General features: G+C 40.1%; 1 protein-coding gene across 1 annotated transcript; it reads right to left on the bottom strand.

Moving 5' to 3' along the window:
- Positions 1 to 937: 937 nt before the first annotated feature.
- On the bottom strand, positions 938 to 19891 carry galt (galactose-1-phosphate uridylyltransferase). The gene is made up of 11 exons (XM_080729536.1): positions 19741 to 19891; positions 17050 to 17219; positions 15936 to 16011; positions 14027 to 14075; positions 12592 to 12721; positions 12281 to 12337; positions 9837 to 9959; positions 8554 to 8689; positions 6037 to 6120; positions 4492 to 4646; positions 938 to 1089 (listed from the first exon to the last, which is right to left on the bottom strand). Exons 1-11 carry the CDS (start codon positions 19772 to 19774, stop codon positions 1012 to 1014), a joined length of 1092 nt encoding a protein of 363 aa, XP_080585662.1. The 5' UTR covers positions 19775 to 19891; the 3' UTR covers positions 938 to 1011.
- Between the last annotated feature and the right edge of the window lie 1594 nt (positions 19892 to 21485).

The raw sequence follows: 21485 nt of genomic DNA, 5'->3' as shown, positions 1-21485 counted from the left end.
TCAATCATATAACATAAAATAAAATAACAATTGATCATGTAGGTTCACATCTATCTAAACATTGATTTGAACTGACTTCATGGCTTCAACCTCAACCAAACAAAGTAAACTCATGATTTCAACAAAATGTCAGGTTTATTCCCTCACTTCATCACCGATAGAAAGGCAGTGCTGGTGAATAGTAACTCTACTTACTTTAAATGGTTGGATAAAGGAGAGAAAAAACTAAAAAACTAAACAATCAACAAAAAGATACAATATGCTTTATGTACTGTAGGTGTAGACCTCCTCTGAGACCTTGAAGGATGTATCTACTGTAGACATACTAAAAAATACCAGAATCATCAATGTATCGTTAGTTTATCCTTAAAGAGGTGGTGCCACAGTTTGGAACTTTTTCTGGTTTTCATGTGTCTAGGAGGTTGACAGTATTTCATTAGACCCCCTGATGTGGTTGTTATGAGCAATTATGTATTCCCTTTGCATTTTGGATTTCTTCCTCGAGGCTGCCAACTTGTGGGTCAAAAGTGCCAATCCAAAAACACAGAGTGACATCACTTAACTCTATCTGGGGATAATCATCCCCTTCCCTTTTAACATACACCCAACACTGTGGGTGTGATGGGTCACCACCCACCATGACAACCAGGCATTCTTAATGAACTGGTGGGTGTGGCCACATAAAAACCTAATTTTAACTCTTTCTGTACACTTTTTGGAAGGGGGGGGGGGGGGGGGATCATGGCACTGCACTTCAACTAACTCTAAACCATTGATTAGCTAGGTATAAAACCGTATTATGGACCAATATTTAAATAAAATATATATTTTGAGCATGGTGGGGCCCCTTTAAACCATTTTTGTAGATTTATTTGAATTATTTGTAAAGTCCTCATGTGTTGTGTGTTAATATAATACTAAAACATTCAAGTAAATTTCACTTTTTTTATTATTGCATTGAAAAAGTTTCAGTTAGACCTAACTATTCACTTCTATCTTCTCTTCTCCCCTTCATCCCTCCATCATCCTCTCCTCCACTCTCCTGTTCCTGTAGTGTACATCAGGCAGATCTCTCAGCCTCTCCGCTGCCTGAAAAACATAAACAAATATATATATTAGGGCTGTCAAATGATTACAAATTTTAATCAGATTAATCACAGCTTAAAAATTAATTAATCACGAATCGAACTATGTCCAAAATATGCCATTTCTGTCATTATATTGGCAGACTATATAGCATTCGGAGATAGTGGAATAGTTGTCTGGCTACGCGAGACTAACATTTTGGTGGTATAGCAGAAGAACGAGTTTGACCCTTTGTTTGAGTTGACTCGGGGTTGAACGTGATCTGTGGCGCTGCCTCTGGTGTTGAAATTGTGGACGTCCTTAACGTTTATAAAGTATTTTGACATCCACTCCACACTCAATTGAAGTGATGTTGAACCAGTCTGAGTGAAGTTGTTCATATTGTTCACAGTGCCTGCTGCAATGCTGAGTTGCTGTGATTGTTTGGGACACCAATACCAGAGGTTTCAAGGTGGCTTCCTGTACAGGATAAATACAGGGTTCCTACACATCTTTACCAATTAATTTCCAAAACTTTTCCAAAAGTTTTCCAGAATATTTAACCTGATTTCCAGGACTATATAACAATAATTCAGCTCAATAACAGGTTGCTTACTCCTATGTGCAATGCCCAAAGACAGGTAGTGTATGGCAGTGGTTCTCAACCTTTCCTGGCCGTGACCCACAAAATAATCATGTTTTAACTGGGGACCCGGGCACCCTGACGAGCACTAAGAGTTGAGGATTTGTATAACACGGTTTTATTGTGAAAATAGCCGATCTACATGCTCACAAACGCCTTGTGTTGCGAGGCGTTGTGAGCATGTAGATCGGCTATTTTCACAATTTCTGACTGTAATATTTGACAATTTGGCCAATGTTTAATTTGTCATTTCAGAGGTATTAACAAAATCAATAACCAAAGACAATGCATAGCTATTTTTCCAGGACCTTCCAGGACCCTGGATCAATTCCAAAACTTTTCCAGTACTGGAAAAAATATTTTTCTAATTTCAAAATATTTCCAGGAATTTCATGACCGTGGGAACCCTGTAAATAATAATGGAAGTCCGCGCAACAACTAATGCTCCACAGTGTTTATTCAACATTTAATGTGACGACGTTTCGGCCATCAGCTGGCCTTCATCAGGTCGACTGGCTTTCTGTACAGGCCTAGCACCCCGGTTAGCGGAGTGAGGCACCGGATTGTTTGTAGTTTGTTTGTTTGGTTTTATTTGATTTACCTTTGAGTTAATTCATTGTAATTGTTCAGTATTTTGTTTTTGCTTTGTTCTTTTGTTTGCTTTGGCATATTGTTCGTTTGCAATTGAAATTAATTTGATGTATTGAATCACTGCATTATAATTGAATTTTCTTATTGTTGAATTGGTGAAGAAATGATTTGTAATATTTATTCAAATTTTGTAATTTATTCGTATTTTCATACAGTTTTCACTTGTGTTCAACGAAGCTACATCTGTGTAAGAAGTCAAAATAAACACCCGTTGAGACCATCTGACTTTGTATTTATTCACAACCGAGGGCAGCTACATATACTGTATATTATGACACAATTTCAAACACATTTTGAATAGGATCAAATTAATTACTATTTTGTCATAACGTGCACTCAAATCATCCTATTCTAGTGAAAGTGATCTCTCAGGAACTCCTTGAGGGAATTTCATTTCATGAGGCACAAACGTCCACTTGGAATCGATACCCATTTAGGCCTAGAATTATTGAACGCTTTAACCCGTGAAAAATAGCAGATATACCATGCTGCAAGCTTGTAGATCTGCTATTTTTGAAAAAGTCGTGAAAATGTGTGCAAATCTTTCAATATATGTATTTTCAAAGCGAACGTTTGTAACTCAAATTTTGCTTCTGGGTGGTCCCTGGAACATGCAGGTTCGTGGCCAAATAAATATCATTTTGGGGGTCCTTCACATGAAAAGGTTTGAGAACCACTGACATAGTAGTCTCTCAAGAACAGACTAACTGAGCTCCATTTAAATGAAAAGGACCTTTTCTTTGACGATGGCTGGCCAGATTGCTGACATAGAAACATAGGTTTTTTAAAAAACCTTAGAAGGATTCAAAAGACACTTAATTTTCACGATTTTTCGAATCTGCAATTTTTCAGTAGTTAAAACATAAAATAATGATACAGAATAATGTGTACCTGTTCTAAATGGGTTAAGAAGTGATTCGAATTGAGTGTGACTGTGTGAGTCGAGATCACAAAAAAACGTTCATTAAATTCCTTCAAAGCCTTGGCTACATAATAATAAACATATGAAACAGGACATCCAGCATAATAATTCATTTCTACTTTTGGTACTTTTAAGTACATTTTGAAACCAATACGATTGGACTTTTACTCAAGTACATTTTGAATTCCAGACTTTTACTCATAGCAAGAGTATATTGCCGTGTTGACACTTTTGCTTAAAGGCCCGCTGACGGGCCCAGAAATTATAATAGTATGATACAGTAGGTCACGTGGTCTCTCTGAAAACGCTCTGAAATAGTCTGAAACTCATGTCACAGTGTAATCTGCCCCTCGCTCCCCAACAACAGCTGACCAGTACAGTAAGTAGTCTAAGTACAGTCAATTAATTTGATTGGCTTATAATTGCGCATTCTCACAATGACATCATAAACATATTAACTAATATTTTAAGGTTACTTTTTAAAGTGACAGTACCCCTTTAGATGACAGTCCTATTCAGGCCTAGAACTATTGACTGCTTTAACCAGTGAAAAATAGCAGATATACAAGCTCACAGCGCGGCACCGAGTGCCGCGCTGCAAGCTTGTAGATCTGCTATTTTTGAAAAAAGTCGTGAAAATGTGTGCAAATCTTTGAATATATGTATTTTTAAAGCGAACGTTTGTAACTAGAATTTTGCTTCTGGGTGGTCCCTGGAACTAAATATTTTGAGATGCGGGTCCGTGGCCAAATAAATATCAGTTTGGGGGTCCTTCACATGAAAAGGTTTGAGCACCACTGACATAGTCGTCTCTCAAGAACAGACTAACTGAGCTCCAGTTAATTGAAAAGGACATTTTCTTTGACGATGGCTGGCCAGATTGCTGACATAGAAACATAGGGTTTTTCAAAAAACCTACAGAAAGATTCAAAAGACACTTATAGAATCAGGTCAAAATTTTAATTTTCACGATTTTTCAAAAATAGCAGATCTACAAGCTTGCAGCGCGGCACTCGGTGCCGCGCTGCGAGCTTGTACATCTGCTATTTTTCAATAGTTAAAGCATAAAATAATGATACACAATAATGTGCACCCGTTCTGAATGGGTTAAGTAAAACATGTACTTTTTCCACCTCTGGTTCCCGGCCTCTCTGGCCTCCGTCAGATGCACTGAACAGTGTGTAAAAAGGCAGCCATTTCTAGTTCCTACCTGCTCTGGGGTCAGATCCCTCTGTTCCATGGCAAGCATCTCATAGCCCACCATGTGCTTCCGGACAGTCGCTGACCTCAGCAGAGGGGGGTAGTAGTGGGCGTGCAGCAGCCAATGGGAGTTGTCCATTTTCAAATGCTCACCGGTGGGTGCCCCTGATTGGATGGCAGTGTTAATTCCGTCGACCAAAAACCATGGCGAAAAATGTTCGTCGAATACCTTTTTTTCACTATTGAAAACGAAATAAAAACTACTCTGATGACTAAAACTAAGACTAAACATATTTACAATTCCGTCGAACAAATACAAATTAGACTAAAATGTTAGGGACTAGTGGAATAGAGATTCACTCTAACTAAAAGAGTTCGGGTGTTGTGAGCTTATAGATTGGCTATTTTCAGCATGCAACCAAGTGTAGAATCTGCCATTACGACATCATCAGCCAGCCAAAATGTATTTTTGTTTGCAAAATAAACTGAAGAATTAGTCAACTTAAAATCCTATATTTAGTTGACTAAAATTAGACTGTGGATTGAAAGGTGCGAGGTGCAATAAAATAAACTGATAAGCTAGTAACTTAGCAGCCACCTAGCAAGCAACCACCAAGGAATCACATTGTAACCATCTGTTTACTAGGAGGTTGCCATGCAGTAACCGCCTGTGGTTGTTCTAGGTCATACATGGGCAACTGGCGGCCCGGGGGCCACATGCGGCCCCCACCTTCACTTAATGCGGCCCACAGGTTAATACAAGCTCAAAACGCATCGCAGCGCGATGCGTTTTGAGCTTGTAGATCAGCTATTTTTGCTTCTATTGTATGCGATACCAGAATGACAAAGTGGGACATAACAATATGCAATGTGGACCTCTGGAATGAAGGTTGCCTGGTTAAAACCAGACCGAACACAACAACACCCCCTAGCGGTAGTGGTGTTGTAGTACGGTCTGGCCCGATCCATTGAGATTCTATTTCCTCAAACGGCTTTTAGGGTTGGCCAATCAGGGTTGTATGCTTGGGGCACATGGTTTATGTAGGCTTGGGGCACGTGGTTTGGAGCAAACCCCCAGAAATGAAAACTTCCGAGGCACTATCGTCGTTGTCGGGTGGAAACCTTGTACGTCCAAAACCGTTAGTTTTGTATTTATCATCTATACAAAGTACTAAACTAGTGAAAACAGCAGATCTACAAGCACACAACACCTCGCTGTTTTCACTAGTTTTGTGCGACAGTCTTGTTTGTATGATGAAGCAGGGCTTTGCTTTACCAAAAGACGTACACATTTGAAACTTGGAGAGTTTCTGCCTGACAGTGACGATATTTTAGTGATTATGTTGCGAGGAAAACGTTGAGATGATAGCCATTTTGGTTAGAACTGACAGAAAATAACTGTGTACTTCAAGTTTAAAATTATACTAAATATTTTTTCAAGTGTCCAAATAAATTCCAAATATTATCAAATGATCTCGCGTCGCAGCACCCCTGGACTGCCGTCGCGGCACCCCAGGGTGCCCACTTTGAAAACCCCTGCTCTAGCTTACCGTACCATGCCAACCCATGGAGTAAGGGAAGTTGGTCTCAAACAGGTTGTCATATTTGGTCAGAAGTCTCTTCATGATGTCAGCCAGATCTATAGATAGATAAGATATGATATGATATGATATGATATGATATGCAAAAGTAGTAGGCCTAGATTTATTGAATGCTTTAACCAGTGAAAAATAGCAGATATACAAGCTCACAGCGCGGCACCGAGTGCCGTGCTGCGAGCTTGTAGATCTGCTATTTTTGAAAAAGTCGTGAAAATGTGTGCAACGTTTGTAACTCAAATTTTGCTTCTGGGTGGTCCCTCCCTGGAACAACATCTTTTTAGATGGGGGTCCGTAGCCAAATAAATATAATTTTGGGGGTCGTTCACATGAAAAGGTTTGAGAACCACTGACATAGTAGTCTCTCAAGAACAGACTAACTGAGCTCCAGTTAAGTGAAAAGGACCTTTTCTTTGACGATGGCTGGCCAGATTGCTGACATAAAAACATAGGTTTTTTCAAACGACACTTATAGAAACGGGTCAAAATTGAAATTTCCACAATTTTTCAAAAATAGCAGATCTACAAGCTCGCAGCGCGGCACTCGGTGCCGCGCTGTGAGCTTGTATATCTGCTATTTTTCAATAGTTAAAGCATGAAATAATGATACACAATAATGTGTACCCGTTCTAAATGGGTTAAGAATCAGTACGAAATACCACCAAGTACCATAAAAACGTGCTGCAAAACACAACAAAGTACCACAAAGTAGGCTACCTGAAAAAACCACAAAGCTCCACACAAAGTACTGCAAAAACATGAGAGGTGAAAAGAGGCGACATCCTCCAAAATTGTGTTTTGATAGAAAAGGTTGCTTCTCGCTAGCCTCGTCACGTCCCCCTTGGGAGTGTCTCACTCAAATAGAAACACAGGGAAGACAGCAGACCCCAGCCCCTTCCACAATTATAAAGTCTTTGGATCTACAAGATTCAAGTGGATGATTAGAATTCTTCCTAAAAATGTATTATTTTTAGGCCTAGAATTATTGAATGCTTTAACCAGTGAAAAATAGCAGATATACAAGCTCACAGCGCGGCACCGAGTGCCGCGCTGCAAGCTTGTAGATCTGCTATTTTTGAAAAAAGTTGTGAAAATGTGTGCAAATCTTTGAATATATGTATTTTCAAAGCGAACGTTTGTAACTCAAATTTTGCTTCTGGGTGGTCCCTGAAACTAAATATTTTGAGATGGGGGTCCGTGGCCAAATAAATATAATTTTGGGGGTCCTTCACATGAAAAGGTTTGAGAACCACTGACATAGTAGTCTCTCAAGAACAGACTAACTGAGCTCCAGTTGAGTGAAAAGGACCTTTTCTTTGACGATGGTGAGCCAGATTGCTGATGTAGAAACATGGGTTTTTCAAAAAAGGATTCAAAAGACACTTATAGAATCGGGTCAAAATTCTAATTTTCACGATTTAAAAAAAATAGCAGATCTACAAGCTCGCAGCGCGGCACTCGGTGCCGCGCTGTGAGCTTGTATATCTGCTATTTTTCAATAGGTAAAGCATAAAATAATGATACACAATAATAATAATAATAATGTGTACCCGTTCTGAATGGATTAATCATTGGTCCAGCGGTTTGCAAAGATTAGCTCGGGATACACAGACATTCATATTATGTTACAGTCAGTTTGGGTAACTCAGTTAGATCGTGGTAAGAGCGCTCGTTTTGTAGTTGACCACACACCCCTAACACCACCTGGATCAATTCACTTTGATAGTCTCTTATCAGCGCACCTGTGTAATTCTGCGTATTCACCATGAGATGGCGACAACAGCCATTCACTGTAGTTGCTGACGTCACTCGTTTGCGACCACTCTTTCTTTGTTTATCTACTAGCCTAGCTCAGCTGTGTTTAGCCATTAGCTTACTATGCCTAACTCTAACCCCAACCTTAACCTCAGTAAAACTATGCCTAACCCTAACCCTAACCCTAACCCTAACCTCCGTGAGGTGAGGCGCTATCATTCCTGCCAACGCTACGTTGTCGTTGTTGTGGATCAAAGCGACCGCTTGTTCCGCCCAGCACCGCACGCCGAGCGCTCCTGTTCTCAATTTCACTGAAACTCAAAAAAAACTGTGACATATACAGTACACTCTTACAGACAGCTATCCTCTTGCAAAACCGTGCTATATAGATGAAAGAATACAACGAAAGCACAACCAAGTATCCAAGAAACGCTCTAATACATCAGTCGTGCCTAGCTGCAGCACACGCTGTGATAAAATATTCACACAAAACAATATTTCCAATAAGTTAAAGTCTTTTGGGGGGATATATTTCCTTGGCCTACTGGCAGCATACACAGGACATATGGAAATGGACGGTCCAGTGGTTTGAGATTAGCTGTGGACAAACATACAGTAGAGTACATACACACAGACCGTCTTCTGGAACCAGACAGCTTGCCCCATAAGAACCACATAGTGAAAAGTACACAATGTAATTGAGTAACACGCACACCCACCCTCTCTCTCAGCGACTGTGAGGTCATTAAGCCGCAACACGTGGCGTCGGCGTGGCAACAAAAGCGTCTGGTACGGCCACGTCGCCCAATAGGGGACGACCGCCAGCCAATCAGTGGACAGGACCACTATCCTCTCCTGAGGAGACAGGAAGTAGAAGAAATGTCTTTGTTCCCAACCTTTCACTTACAGAGGTTTAGATTCCTTAAACCTTTTCTTTTCTTTGCTTTCTTCCTTCCTTAGTAGTAGTAGTAACATCACTAGTAATAATAATGGATTGCATTTTTATAGCACTTTTCTAGGCAAGTTGCAAACTCAAAGCGCTATACAATAGTAGGTTGTGAGAGGTGAAGGAGCGAATAGTCGACACCAGCATCCTCACTTCCCACATTAAAGAGTTAGTTCACCTATTTTTGACATAAAGCTGCGTGAAATATTTGCCATTAAAACGAGAGAAAACAGTGGTTAAAAATGTATTAATTGATTACCAGAGTCCTGTGGTCAGAGTTCTGGTCAGTTTCTAATGAATATTAAGTAGTTCCAATGGGGTGGGGGCCATTTGGCGTGGCCCAATCATTGAAAATAGATTAATCCACGACACTAGCATCATTTGTATTGTTGGCCTATTTCTACCATATAGAGCGAGGTTTCGTTCTGATCAGCTGACTGCAAAGCACCTTGTTTTGGGGAAATACGTTGCAGCGGCAAAGTGATACTGGACACAAAAAATAGTACCACGTGACAGAGGGGTCAAAGTTGAACGAAAGTTGGTCTATTTGGTAGAAATAGGTCAACAATACAAATGACGCTAGTTTTGTGGATTCATCTATTTTTAATGATTGGGCCATGAGCCCCTGCCAAATCACCGGAACTACTTTATATTCATCTAAAACTGACTAGAACTCTGACCACGGGACTCTGGTAATGAATTAATACATTTGTCACCACTATTTTAATGGCAAGTATTTCACACAGCTTCATGTCAACAATAGGTGAACTAACACTTTAATGTTGACAAGCTAACGCTGACCGACTCATTGGAGGCAATGTGGGATTCAGTGTCTTGGCCAAGGACACTTCCACACGTAGACAGAAGGAGGAGCCGGGATTCGAACCTCCGACCCACGGATGATTGGACGACCTGCTCTACCCCCTGAGCCACAGCCCCCCAGTAGTAATAATAGTAGTCATTTTAGTAGTGGTAACAGCATAATACTTGTAGGAACAGTAGTAGAACAGCATCAGTAATAGAAGTAGTAGTACCAGAAGAACTAACTACTAGTACCTTTCTCTCCATCTCTTGCTGGGCATACTGCAGTAGTAAGGGCTCTCTGTGCTTGTCAAAGTACTCTCTCTGACAGCGGTCCGAGGTTAACGCCTCGTTGGGCAGGAAGTCACTGGCCCACACCTGCAGTGTGACATCACAGGAAGACGTTAGAGTAAAACAAACTAAACGAAACAAAACACCAGAAAGCAGTTCGTCAGAATGCTCTAAGCAGGCGGTTAAATCCAAAAGAAATCCCAAGACTGAAATTTATTTTCAGACCATGTCCCAATATGTGATTTTTGAAACATGGCGCGCACAGCGTATTTGAGGTGAGGTGTTTCCCTAAAGTTCTGAACTGCCTTCACTGAATGTGTGTGTGCCAATCCATGCTTCATTTTTAGAAGTATCTTCTGAAGTTCTGTTGCTAGTCTGGCCAATGCAAATATTCATATCTTGAAATTATAACTGCTTTTTAGTTATAGTTTATTATTTTGCGGATCTGCACTGATCTCAGAAATATGGAATCCTCAAGACTGAAATCAGTCCCCAAGACTGAGAACTTTAACCCCTGTAACCGCCTTAGAACTAGACTGGAGGGGGCCGGAAGGGGCACAAGCACTCATTTTTATTCACTAAATAAAGAAGGGAGAGTGTTTTCTGCTGGTGTTTCAGTCCGAGTGTATCAAAGGTTGCGTTCGGAAATGCGCACCGGGTGTGTGCTCAGTGTAGTGAGTGCCTAAACCTAACCCTAATCCTAACCCTAACCTCAGTAAAACTATGCCTAACCCTAACCCTAACCTTAACCTCAGTAAAACTATGCCTAAACTCAACCCTAACCCTAACCTTAACCTCAGTAAAACTATGCCTAAACTCAACCCTAACCCTAACCTTAACCTCAGTAAAACTATGCCTAAACCTAACCCTAACCCCTAACCACACCCGGTGCGCATTTCCGAACGCACCCTTTGATACACTCGGACTGAAACACCAGCAGAAAACACTCTCCCAAATAAAGAATGCTTTTACTTCTAGCTACCCGAGATTCCTTCCCCTAAGAGGCTAACCGCTAACATCTCAGGCTAGTGGCTAACCACAAGCCTGAGATGCTAACCGCTAGCCTACCAGGGCCCACCAAGGCTGGGGGGGACATTGTTCTTTTGGTCTTCAGGCAGAGAAGATCTATGCCAGTCTGCTCCACATGACTTGACATCACTTGAAAGACAAGGCACTGACAGCAATGTATTATGAATGGATGGATGGAGAGAGGTGTGGTACATCTGTATATGGATAGATGCAGAGCTGTCTATTGCAGGGGTTTTCAAAGTGGGTGACGGGGCACCCTGGGGTGCCGTGACGGCAGTCCAGGGGTGCCGCAAGATCTTTTGATAATATTTGGAATTTATTTGGACACTTGAAAAAATATTTAGTATAATTTTAAACTTGGAAGTACAAAGTTATTTTCAGTCAGTTCTAACCAAAATGGCTATTATCTCAACGTTTTCCTCACAACATAATCACTAAAAGACAGTCACTGTCGGGCAGAAACCTCGTATCTCCGAGTTTCAAATGTGTACGTCTTTTGGTAAAGTAAAGCCCTGCTTCATCATACAAGACTGTCGCACAAAACTAGTGAAAACAGCCAATCTACAAGCACACAACGCCTCGGGATGCGTTGTGCGGTTTTGGACATACCAGGTTTCCACCCGACAACGACGATATGCTATAAATATAAGGTGCTGGGAGTGACAATTATAATTGGTGCCTCGGATTAAACAAATATTTATGGGGTGCCCTGAGACAAAAAAGTTTGGGAACCCCTGGTCTATTGGAGAGTTGTGCCACCTCTGTTCCCTTCATCAGGTCTTCTACATAGACTTCTAGTGGCGAATAGTGACAAAGTTACCTGACTTTCGCCAGATGGTGGCAGCATTGCTTATGCATTGCTTTACCATCTGGGTTCACTTGCGGAGGAGGGGTTCCCTTCGGAATGTCCCTGGCCGGACCAATCAGCGGCAGCTATGGGCGGGCTCTGAGCGGCTCTGAGCCAATAGAGTCTGATTGCAGACCACGTGGAAACCCAGGAGGCGGATTCTGGGTGCAACGTCATGCAGACAGGCCAATATGAGTCGTTGGAGTTGGCACGGCCATATCCAATCACCTGCTTTAGAATTTTAAAAAATGGCCCGCCCCTTACATCGGTTGTGCTGGACCGAGTCCAGATGGTAGAAGCAGAGCGTTATGCAGGCATACGCAATGCTGCAAACCATCTGGCGAAAGTCAGGTTAGTGACAAAGCGCTGAACTGGAAGTTTACGGAATGCGTTGGGGTCTATGGGGAAATAGTGACATTTCGAGTTACATGAACCACACGACCGGTGCGGTTTTCTGCCCACGGAATGGCGCAACTCTCCAATACATGGCTCTGAAAAGATGGACAGATTATAATAGATGATGTGGATAGACCTGACAGTGAGGGTGGGGGTTTGAACAGCCCATCATGTCTCCTTTGTTCTCAAAGATCTGAAACAAAGAACACAGAAGAGAACACATCTTTACGTGTACTTCAATTAATCATAAAACATGTTTGTTTTCTCCATTATTATTTACAGAACATTCGTTTTTTGGCCATAAACCAATGACAGTTTATCCATCATCATTTATATTTCCTTTACTTTAGAATGCAATTCTTCATTAATACAGTATTTTGATTGTTTAGAATTGTTCAAATTGTTCTTAGTGTGTGTGTGTGTGTGTGTGTGTGTGTGTGTGTGTACCTGCACCCAGGGATAGGTAGAGCCTAGCTCAGACACAAGCTCCGACCACTTGTCTATCACCTTGACGATTTCCTGGCGTTTCATCAGGGGGAGGGGCATGTCTGACCATGGGTGGAAACACATCACCTTACTGACACACACACACACACACACACACACACACACACACACACACACACACACACACACACACACACACACACACACACACACACACACACACACACACACACACACACACACACACACACACACACACACACACACACACACACACGATAATTAACGCGTATTGATCAATATTGATCCATTTCCAAAAACAATACCATATTTGATCAATACCAATGTCGACACCTAACATTACTTATTTGATCAATAGGACTGCCTGAAAAATATGGATTTACACATTCCAGAGAGCTTCCTGATGGATAGATTACACTTGGAGCAAGAAGGGAGCGCCTTATATTTTGCATGTGTGCATGTTTGGAGCAGACCGGCCTGGGCTGTGTTAATAAATAAATAAATAAATACAACATATGTTGTTGTATTTATTTATGTAAAATATATTAAGGTGCTCCAAGTGTAATCTATCCATCAGGAAGCTCTCCGGAATGTGTAAATCCATATTTGTCACCTCAGCCTGTTACTAGTTTAAGTTTAAGTTTATTTGATCATCACAGCATAAATAAAACATACAACAACACAATCATATATGAACAAAAAATAATAATTTGTTACACTGTTAAGATGATCAAAAGGACTAGGCTGAAGCTTAGAGCTTGTAGAAGCCTATCCTATGCACATACTCATGGTTTCAAAAGATTCAAGCAGCAAAATATAACAAAGAAAAAAGCACAAAGAGAAAGAAAAAAAACTAAAACAAAGAAGAAATGACAAAAAGCTTACCAAATCAAGGATATACCAGTATCCAAAAAAGATGCAAATGTAGTTTTATAGTTAATATAATAATAAAAAATAAAGGACGACGACTGATGCCGCCTCGAGTTAAACTGGTCTCGACTTAAACTATAACACCGGGATTCGAACCCGGGTCTCCCGCGTGAAAGTCCAATGTCTTAACCACTGAATAGACCAAAGGGATATCACTCACTATGGCCTGGGGAGATACTAGACTTTTGAGGACATCAGGCTAAGGCAGTGAGTCACGCTGCTACATATATATTTTTAAAAGGTTGAAAAATTGAGAGAACTGCGATATTTGGTGTGTAATGTGTTTATATATTTTAAACACGCTTCTCGATTACTCGATTAATTGAAAAAATTATGACAGAATAATCACAAACATTTATAGTTGCAACTTTATTTTCAATGCCACTATTTGTATGAAAACTGATACATTTCCAATACTTGTGTGACAATACCAATATTGATCAAATACAGATATTTAGATAAATATTTGATAAATGGTACATACCAGACTCCCCGTGCAGTCTTAGACTGGAAAAGTGGGTGATCACTTGGACCTAAAGATCACACACACATAGACCAGAAACCAGTTTGCAACAGAAATACTAAAAGCTATAACGAAAAGTTTGAAGCTTCATTAAAAAACCCATTTAGGCCTAGAATTACTGAATGCTTTAACCAGTGAAAAATAGCAGATCTACAAGCTCACAGCGCGGCACCGAGTGCCGCGCGGCGAGCTTGTAGATCTGCTATTTTTGAAGAGTCGTGAAAACTGTGTGCAAATCTTTTAATATGTGTATTTTCAAAGAGAACGTTTGTAACTCAAATTTTGCTTCTGGGTGGTCCCTGGAACTAAATATTTTGAGATGGGGGTCCGTGGCCAAATACATATCATTTTGGGGGTCCTTCACATGAAAAAGTATGAGAACCACTGACATAGTAGTCTCTCAAGAACCAATCTGGGAACCCAGATCAAAGAAAGGGCGACGCCTATCGGTCTGTCTCTCTAGCGACTCTGAGGCTGTCTTGAGAGATTACTCAAGAACAGACTGAGCTCCATTTAAGTGAAAAGGACCTTTTCTTTGACGATGGCTGGCCAGATTGCTGACATAGAAACATTAGAAGGATTCTAAAGACACTTATAGAATCGGGTCAAAATTCTAATTTTCACAATTTAAAAAAAATAGCAGATCTACAAGCTCGCAGCACGGCACTCGGTGCCGCGCTGTGAGCTTGTATATCTGCTATTTTTCAATAGTTAAAGCATAAAATAATGATACACAATAATGTGTACCCGTTTAATGACATTGTAATTGTAAATCAACGTTTAAAAAATGAAATAAAAAATACACTGTAATTCTAAAACGCCACTCAAAATGTCTGCAAAACACACTTTTGTTCTGTAAAAATACATTGGGCGGCCCAATGTATTTTTCTATGTATATGAGGCCCAATTTGGAGTCGATACTAAATCTCACTCATGTGTCTTTGATCCATCATTCTTCTTCGTGGCTGAATTTGTTCACTGGTAAATACAAAACTTGTGTGCTCTGAAACATTCACATGCATTTAGAAACATGCATGAAGGCACTTACAAGATCAGGTATAGTACTGCCAAAGCTCCCAAATGCAATATTACAGTCCATAAATGGACAATTAAAAATGAGTGCGAACGTCCTTGTCGATTAGGACAACACGTAAAACTAAATAAAAAATAGGCCTGTTCAACCGTTTTCGTACGCACAACTGGGCATATTGACACGAGGCACAGTGAGCTAATTATGTCCCTCCTCAGGGTTTTTGCAATGTCATGTCTTCATATTGCAGGACAGCAACAGACACCACAGAATGGGTTTGCCGCTCTGACATCACAATCTGGCTTCACTGTCACTAACAGAATCCCTTTTATGCCCATACATGGAGTTCAGTCCATATCAGGCTGGTTCTACAGACATGGATCTCCATGTATGGGCATAAAATACTTTCACACAACGAATAACTGTGTAAGCATGTTTGGGCTCTCACAGCATATCTCCATATACAGTACATGGATCTCCATATATGGGTACCAGGGGTCTCCATATATGGGTAACTGCTCCGATATACATCACTGGCCAGATGGCCAATAATTGGCCGCATGTCGCCCTGAGGTGTCTTACTAGTAGACTGTATATTTATCTTCTATTTATTCATTCACTTTACTAGCTCATACAATTCAAATCATAACTCGGTCATTCAGAGACCCTGTGCAGAATGCTGTTTGGTGCTATGGCATTGGTCCGAAGGTTCATTAGTCCGAAGGTTCATTAGTCCGAATCTGTTAGGAATACTATGCCTAACCCTAACCTCAGTAACCCTAACTAAATTCGGACTAAGGAACCTTACTTTAAATCTTATTTTGTTACTGGTAATATCACCTGGACCCGGGGCATCTGTCTGCAAAGCAGGGAAGTCATTGTCAAAGACAAAGGTGCTTTCATATTGCGGATTTACCTGGAGAGAGAGAAATAGCAAGAGTGAGAAAGAGAGAGTGAGTACAGAGTATCATTGCAATGTTTCGACATACAGTACTATGCTAGCATAGCTGTATGTCTCCCCATCTAAACTAAATACACATACAATATTAATCTCTGTCTGTACTAGTTCTATCTATCTATCTATCTATCTATCTATCTATCTATCTATCTATCTATCTATCTATCCTTTCACTCAACTGTCAATCCATTCATGTTATTTATTTTTGTTATTATTAATATTACTACTACAATAGTACCACTACTTCTACTACCCCTACTGGTGTCAGACCGCCATTCCGAAACACCTCCATTCCGAAACAGGGTTAGGGTTAGGGTTAGGGTTAGGGTTAGGGTTAGGGTTAGGGGTAGGGTTAGGGGTAGTTAGGGTTAGGGTTAGGGTTAGGGTTAGGGTTAGGGTTAGAGTTAGAGGTCAATGTTCTGAATGGCGGTGTTTCGGAATGGCGGGGTGTAACCACTACTACTAGTTAGGGCTGTCACAATTATTACATTAATTAACTGTAGCTCAAATAATTGCGATTAACGATTCAATTGGGTTTCTGTCGTTGAGGTGCATAGGTCAGATAATAACTTGCATAATTCAATAACTTTATTCTTAAAAACCAAACATGAACAGTGGAAATACTGCATGTTTCCAAATAGTAATCCGGGCATTTAATTCGCAACATGCGTTTTAAAAGAACCGGGCGGCCATTTGCAGCACTTATTTGCGGCCATTTGAATAGTGGTCGATATGCAAAACCGTGTCAGACCCCCGGTGTAGGCTTGATATTTGGAAAATAGTATACCGTAGCCACTATTATTATTTTTTTAATGTTTGAAAATATATGAACATTTTTCAACATGGAAATGATTATGACGATTAGGACGATTTAAAAACAAAACAAAAACAACTATGATTATCTTATATAATTGCGATTAGGCGACTATGTAATAATTGTGACCGACAGGCTCTACAACTACTTGTGTTCTCATTGTGCAGCAGCAGTATCAGCACCTCTCCGTTGGAGCGGGTGTTCCCAGGACAGAGGGGGTTTTTGGGGTCGTGACGGGGGACACTCTCCCCGGGGGAATCCTCCACCTGTCCGGCCCAGGGCCTTTTGACCCGGTGGGCCGAAACCAGGACCCAGGAGCCCTTCAGGGGGTTGAAGCGCAAATGCTGGTGCTCTGGAAGTGTGGAAGAGGACATGAGTTATTGTAGTACTGGACTGGTAGAGCAACCATTACTACTATCAGGGTTCCCACACATTTTTACTAATTCATTTCCAAAACTTTTCCAGAATATTTAACCCAATTTCCAGGACTATATAACAATAATTCAGCTCAATAACAGGTCACTTACCCCTATGCACAATGCCCAAAGACAGGTAGTGTATGCCAGTGGTTCTCAACCTTTTCAGGCTGTGACCCCCAGATCTACATGCTCACAACGCCTCGCGTTGCGAGGCGTTGTGAGCATGTAGATCGGCTATTTTCACAATTTCTGCCTCTAATATTTGACAATTTGGCCTATGTTTAATTTGTCATTTCAGAGGTATTAACAAAATCAATAACCAAAGACAATGCATAGCTATTTTTTCCAGGACCTTCGATCAATTCCAAAACTTTTCCAGTACTGGAAAAAAAAAATCTAATTTCAGAATATTTCCAGGAATTTCATGACCGTGGGAACCCTGTACTATGCAGTGTTCATTTTGACAGTACATTTTGATGTAGTTTTAGTCATACTCATAGTCTTTTAGAATAAAATATCATTGAGTTTTTGTCATATTTTAGTCATCTGAAAAGCTTTTAGTTTTTAGATCTGCCATTTTCAGAGCGCAACACCCGAGCAACCAAACATAAAATGACTTTCCTAGTCCTTCCCTAACATTTTAGTTTTATCTTCATTAATATTTGTATAAGAAGTTTAGGCACAGACTACAGAGTCACCTCTGCATAAACATTTCGAGCCTATTCAGCTACAAATGTCAACATAAATGTATTCTATATTTAAAGGACCGTTGTTATGCATTCATTCACTTCGAGTCATGAAAACTTGACAACATTACTGATCATTTTCTAAAGCACAGTTTTTATTTGTTTGTTTAAAAAAAAAAAAAAACAATAACCAGGTTAACCTAATCTTTCTTGTAGCTCAAACATCCAGGTGATAAGCCAACCTTAATCTTATCTGCTTTTACAGCTAATATATGCACATCACTAGTAAGTAGTAGCGGTATAAAAGGTATTGAAAAATGTAAATACTCAAGTAAAAGCACATTAAAAAAGTTACTAAAGTAGGCTACTGTACTTGAATACATTTACTTATTTAGTTACTTTCCACCAGTGGCCTCTTCATTAAAATGTCTTAGGCCGGACTCACACATATGCGTGAAACATCTTCTCCGTATCGTCTGAGAATGAGGGGGGAGGGGGGAGGCCCAATGCATTTTCAATGGAAGGTTGTTTGGTTTTTTGTCGTTGCCGTGTCTCTTGCTCAAAAGCAAGGGACACGGCAACGACAAAAAAAAAAACAACCTTCCATTGACAATGCATTGGATCCTCCCCTCCCCCCTCAATCTCAGACTACACGGACACGATAGCTGTCGCAACTGTGTGCCTTATCAGAAGGATGTCTATCATGAGTTGTTTACTGTCATGCATGAGAGTGAAGTCACGTGAACACACACTCCATTCCACACAGTGACAGGAAGTGTAAGATTTGAACCCTGGACCTTCTTCCCAGTGGCGTCAGTTCAGAAAAAGCTAAGGTATGGCAACATGACTGGTGTCTTTGCGCGTGTGCAAGACACCCTAACCCCTAACCCCAACAGGCATGATACATTTATTTTAAGAAGTACATTAAAATTTTCTCCCCGTTTCTACGGTTTCTTAGGCTGGATATGGCAGCCTGGAACGGTTGTTCAAGTGCAGCTAAACTTGGCATAGGCTATAGTAAACGTGCCACAATTAACAATAATGAATTGCACCTGTACCATTTTGTCAAGATGGGGAGAATACAAGTGTGGAGAATTTCATTATAATACCTTGTTAACGTGACCATTTTGTAAAACGTTGCATTAGTAGTTATTTTACTGTAATTTATCAACTAAATAACCAGCACAGATAGACAAAAAGACATTCATGGATTTATATTTAAAAGTAACTTTTATGTTCCCCCCTGGACCCAGGGTATGGCAGAAGCATACCCCTGCCATACCCAATTGACGCCCCTGTTTCTTCCTACTGATAGTTCTAGTATTCAAATTGATACAAACCTGGATATTGGGGGAAATAGACAATTTAACATTGACGTGCCCACAAGATTGAGTGCCCACTCGACTCGACCAGTATTCTTATTGTAGTAGTGAGAAGTTTAGTAGTGTAATAGCTGTGTAGTGGTAATATGTGTAGTAGTGCAGCACTGCACTAGAATGTAGGCATTTAAATATCATTAAAACGGATTATGTAGTAGGCTATTTGGCCCCACATTTATAAAATAAATGTAAAATAAATTTAAATATACAATAAAATATTAAATGATTATAATAAAACATGGTGCCCAGAGTGCTCAGGTGGTTTTCACAATTCCAAATGTTACTGCAAACATATAAGGCTAGTGGTGCTGGTTGTTGTTGTTGTTGTTATGCAGTTATAGAATACTAATAAAATAAGTAAAAGTAGTAACTTCCTGTTACTTGCATACCCTTTGGATCAAACGTAGGTCCTTCCTTACTCATGATGATTACTTCAAAGGCAAAAGGTGTCGTTACCAGTAGAAGACAACGTTACAAAATACTAAACTAGTACTAACCCTATGGTACTAACACTAATAACACATTTGCTATTTACTGAAAGTGCTCTTTAAAACTTCCCCAGTCTCGCTGTGGTCCGTCCTCTATTTATGTCCCTCGCGAAACAAAAGCCAGTCAAAATAAAAGTACCTTCAGGGTTTTAAATGGGGGAGCATGCATTGTCTGCTTATGTTAAATTATATTATAAATGACAACGGAGAACCTCGCAGAAGATCATGTAACTTGTATTGTTAAATATTTTGGTATTTAAATATGTTTTTACTGTTGCCACCTTTTATTACTTAAATTTTTTACCAAAATAACATCAATCAATGCATTTATTTATTTCTTTCTTGTTTCTTTCTTTCTTTCTTTCATTTTTAACTTGACTTCACTTCAAATAGTAACAAATTTCAAGTGTCAAGTAAAAATAGCCAGAAATACTCTAAATCCGGTACTTCACAATAAAATATTATAACAACTATTCCACAATCTCACAATGAAGTGTTAAATAGTGGGAGGCACCAGTGTGGCTCGTCAGATTAGTGGTCTGGTATTCCCTGAGCCTTCTATTGGCTCTGGGCATTCTATCTCAAGTCTCGTCCAGTGTTGCCATGTCTGCTTATTAGAAGCCACTTTTCTGTAAAGTTTCTTGTAATAATTTGGTTCGTTTTTTGGGGGGGCTTAATTGTTTCTAAAGTGTAGTTGTGTTAATTATTATTTAAATACATATTAAATTAATATGCCCCGGCCCCCCCCCCCCCCCCCCAACAGAAAATGTTTTGTGGCCAGGTAGCCCTGAATCGTATCTCTATGTACCAGGGAGAAATGCACAGCCCCATACACAATCTGTGCTGGTTGATTGATTGATTGATTGATTGATTGATTGATTAAATACGAAGAAGTTTACATTGGAAAAGGTACAGGACGGTACAGTTCACCGATACAAGCTCAACTAAAAGGATAAAGAAATAGCACAAGAAAGCTCAGTGGCTTCCTCTCATTTTATTTCAAGATTTTTTTGTTGTTGAAAATAGCAGATCTACATGTACAAGCAAGCTCGCAACGCGTTGCATCCTTTTTGCCTTGTTTTCATACGCCTGTTTGCTTATTTCTCTCGCAATATCTGGCAACACTGGTCCCGTCCCATTGAACCATAGCATTACACAGTACACACTGGAGATGGGATTTATGGTTCTTTGAAGTGAGCCGGATCTCTGGGATCCGTTCCTTTCAAAGAGCCGTTCAATTAAGACTGGCTCATTTTAGTTACTTTGTAGATTTTGATTGATTACAAATTAGGCTACTTAAACCCTATACACATTTCTGCCATTTGAAAATAGCCGATCTACAAGCTCACAATGCGTCGCAACATGTGAGCTTGTAGATCTGCTATTTTCAAATTATTTTCCTACATTTTCTACATTGGAAAAAGTGTGAAATGGGACATTCTGCATATTAAATGACTATTTTCTACGATTGGTATTTTAAGTGCAGATACCGATACTTTTGTACTTTTACTGGGGTAAGTGCTTTTTAATTCCAAACTTCAACTTGTGGCAGAGTATTTCCACGTTGCAGTATTGGTACTTTTACAAGTTGAGAAAGAATGTTTGTACTTTTTCCACAACTGTTCATTTTACAAAAGGAACGGCTC

This window comes from Nannobrachium achirus (genome assembly GCF_963921795.1).
Source record: "Nannobrachium achirus genome assembly, chromosome: 7".
Lineage (NCBI taxonomy): Eukaryota > Metazoa > Chordata > Actinopteri > Myctophiformes > Myctophidae > Nannobrachium > Nannobrachium achirus.
This window is presented reverse-complemented; position numbering and strand designations above follow the sequence as displayed.

Bases quoted from the DNA above. Each gene is read 5' to 3' on its own strand.
- galt (XM_080729536.1), bottom strand. From the start codon at position 19,774: ATGAGTAAGGAAGGACCTACGTTTGATCCAAAGG. The intron at 12,722-14,026 runs GTATGTACCATT...TGTGTGTGTCAG, and splicing joins AAGACTGCACGGGGAGTCTG to TAAGGTGATGTGTTTCCACC. The intron at 9,960-12,280 runs GTCTATCCACAT...GTCACACTGCAG, and splicing joins ACCCCCACCCTCACTGTCAG to GTGTGGGCCAGTGACTTCCT.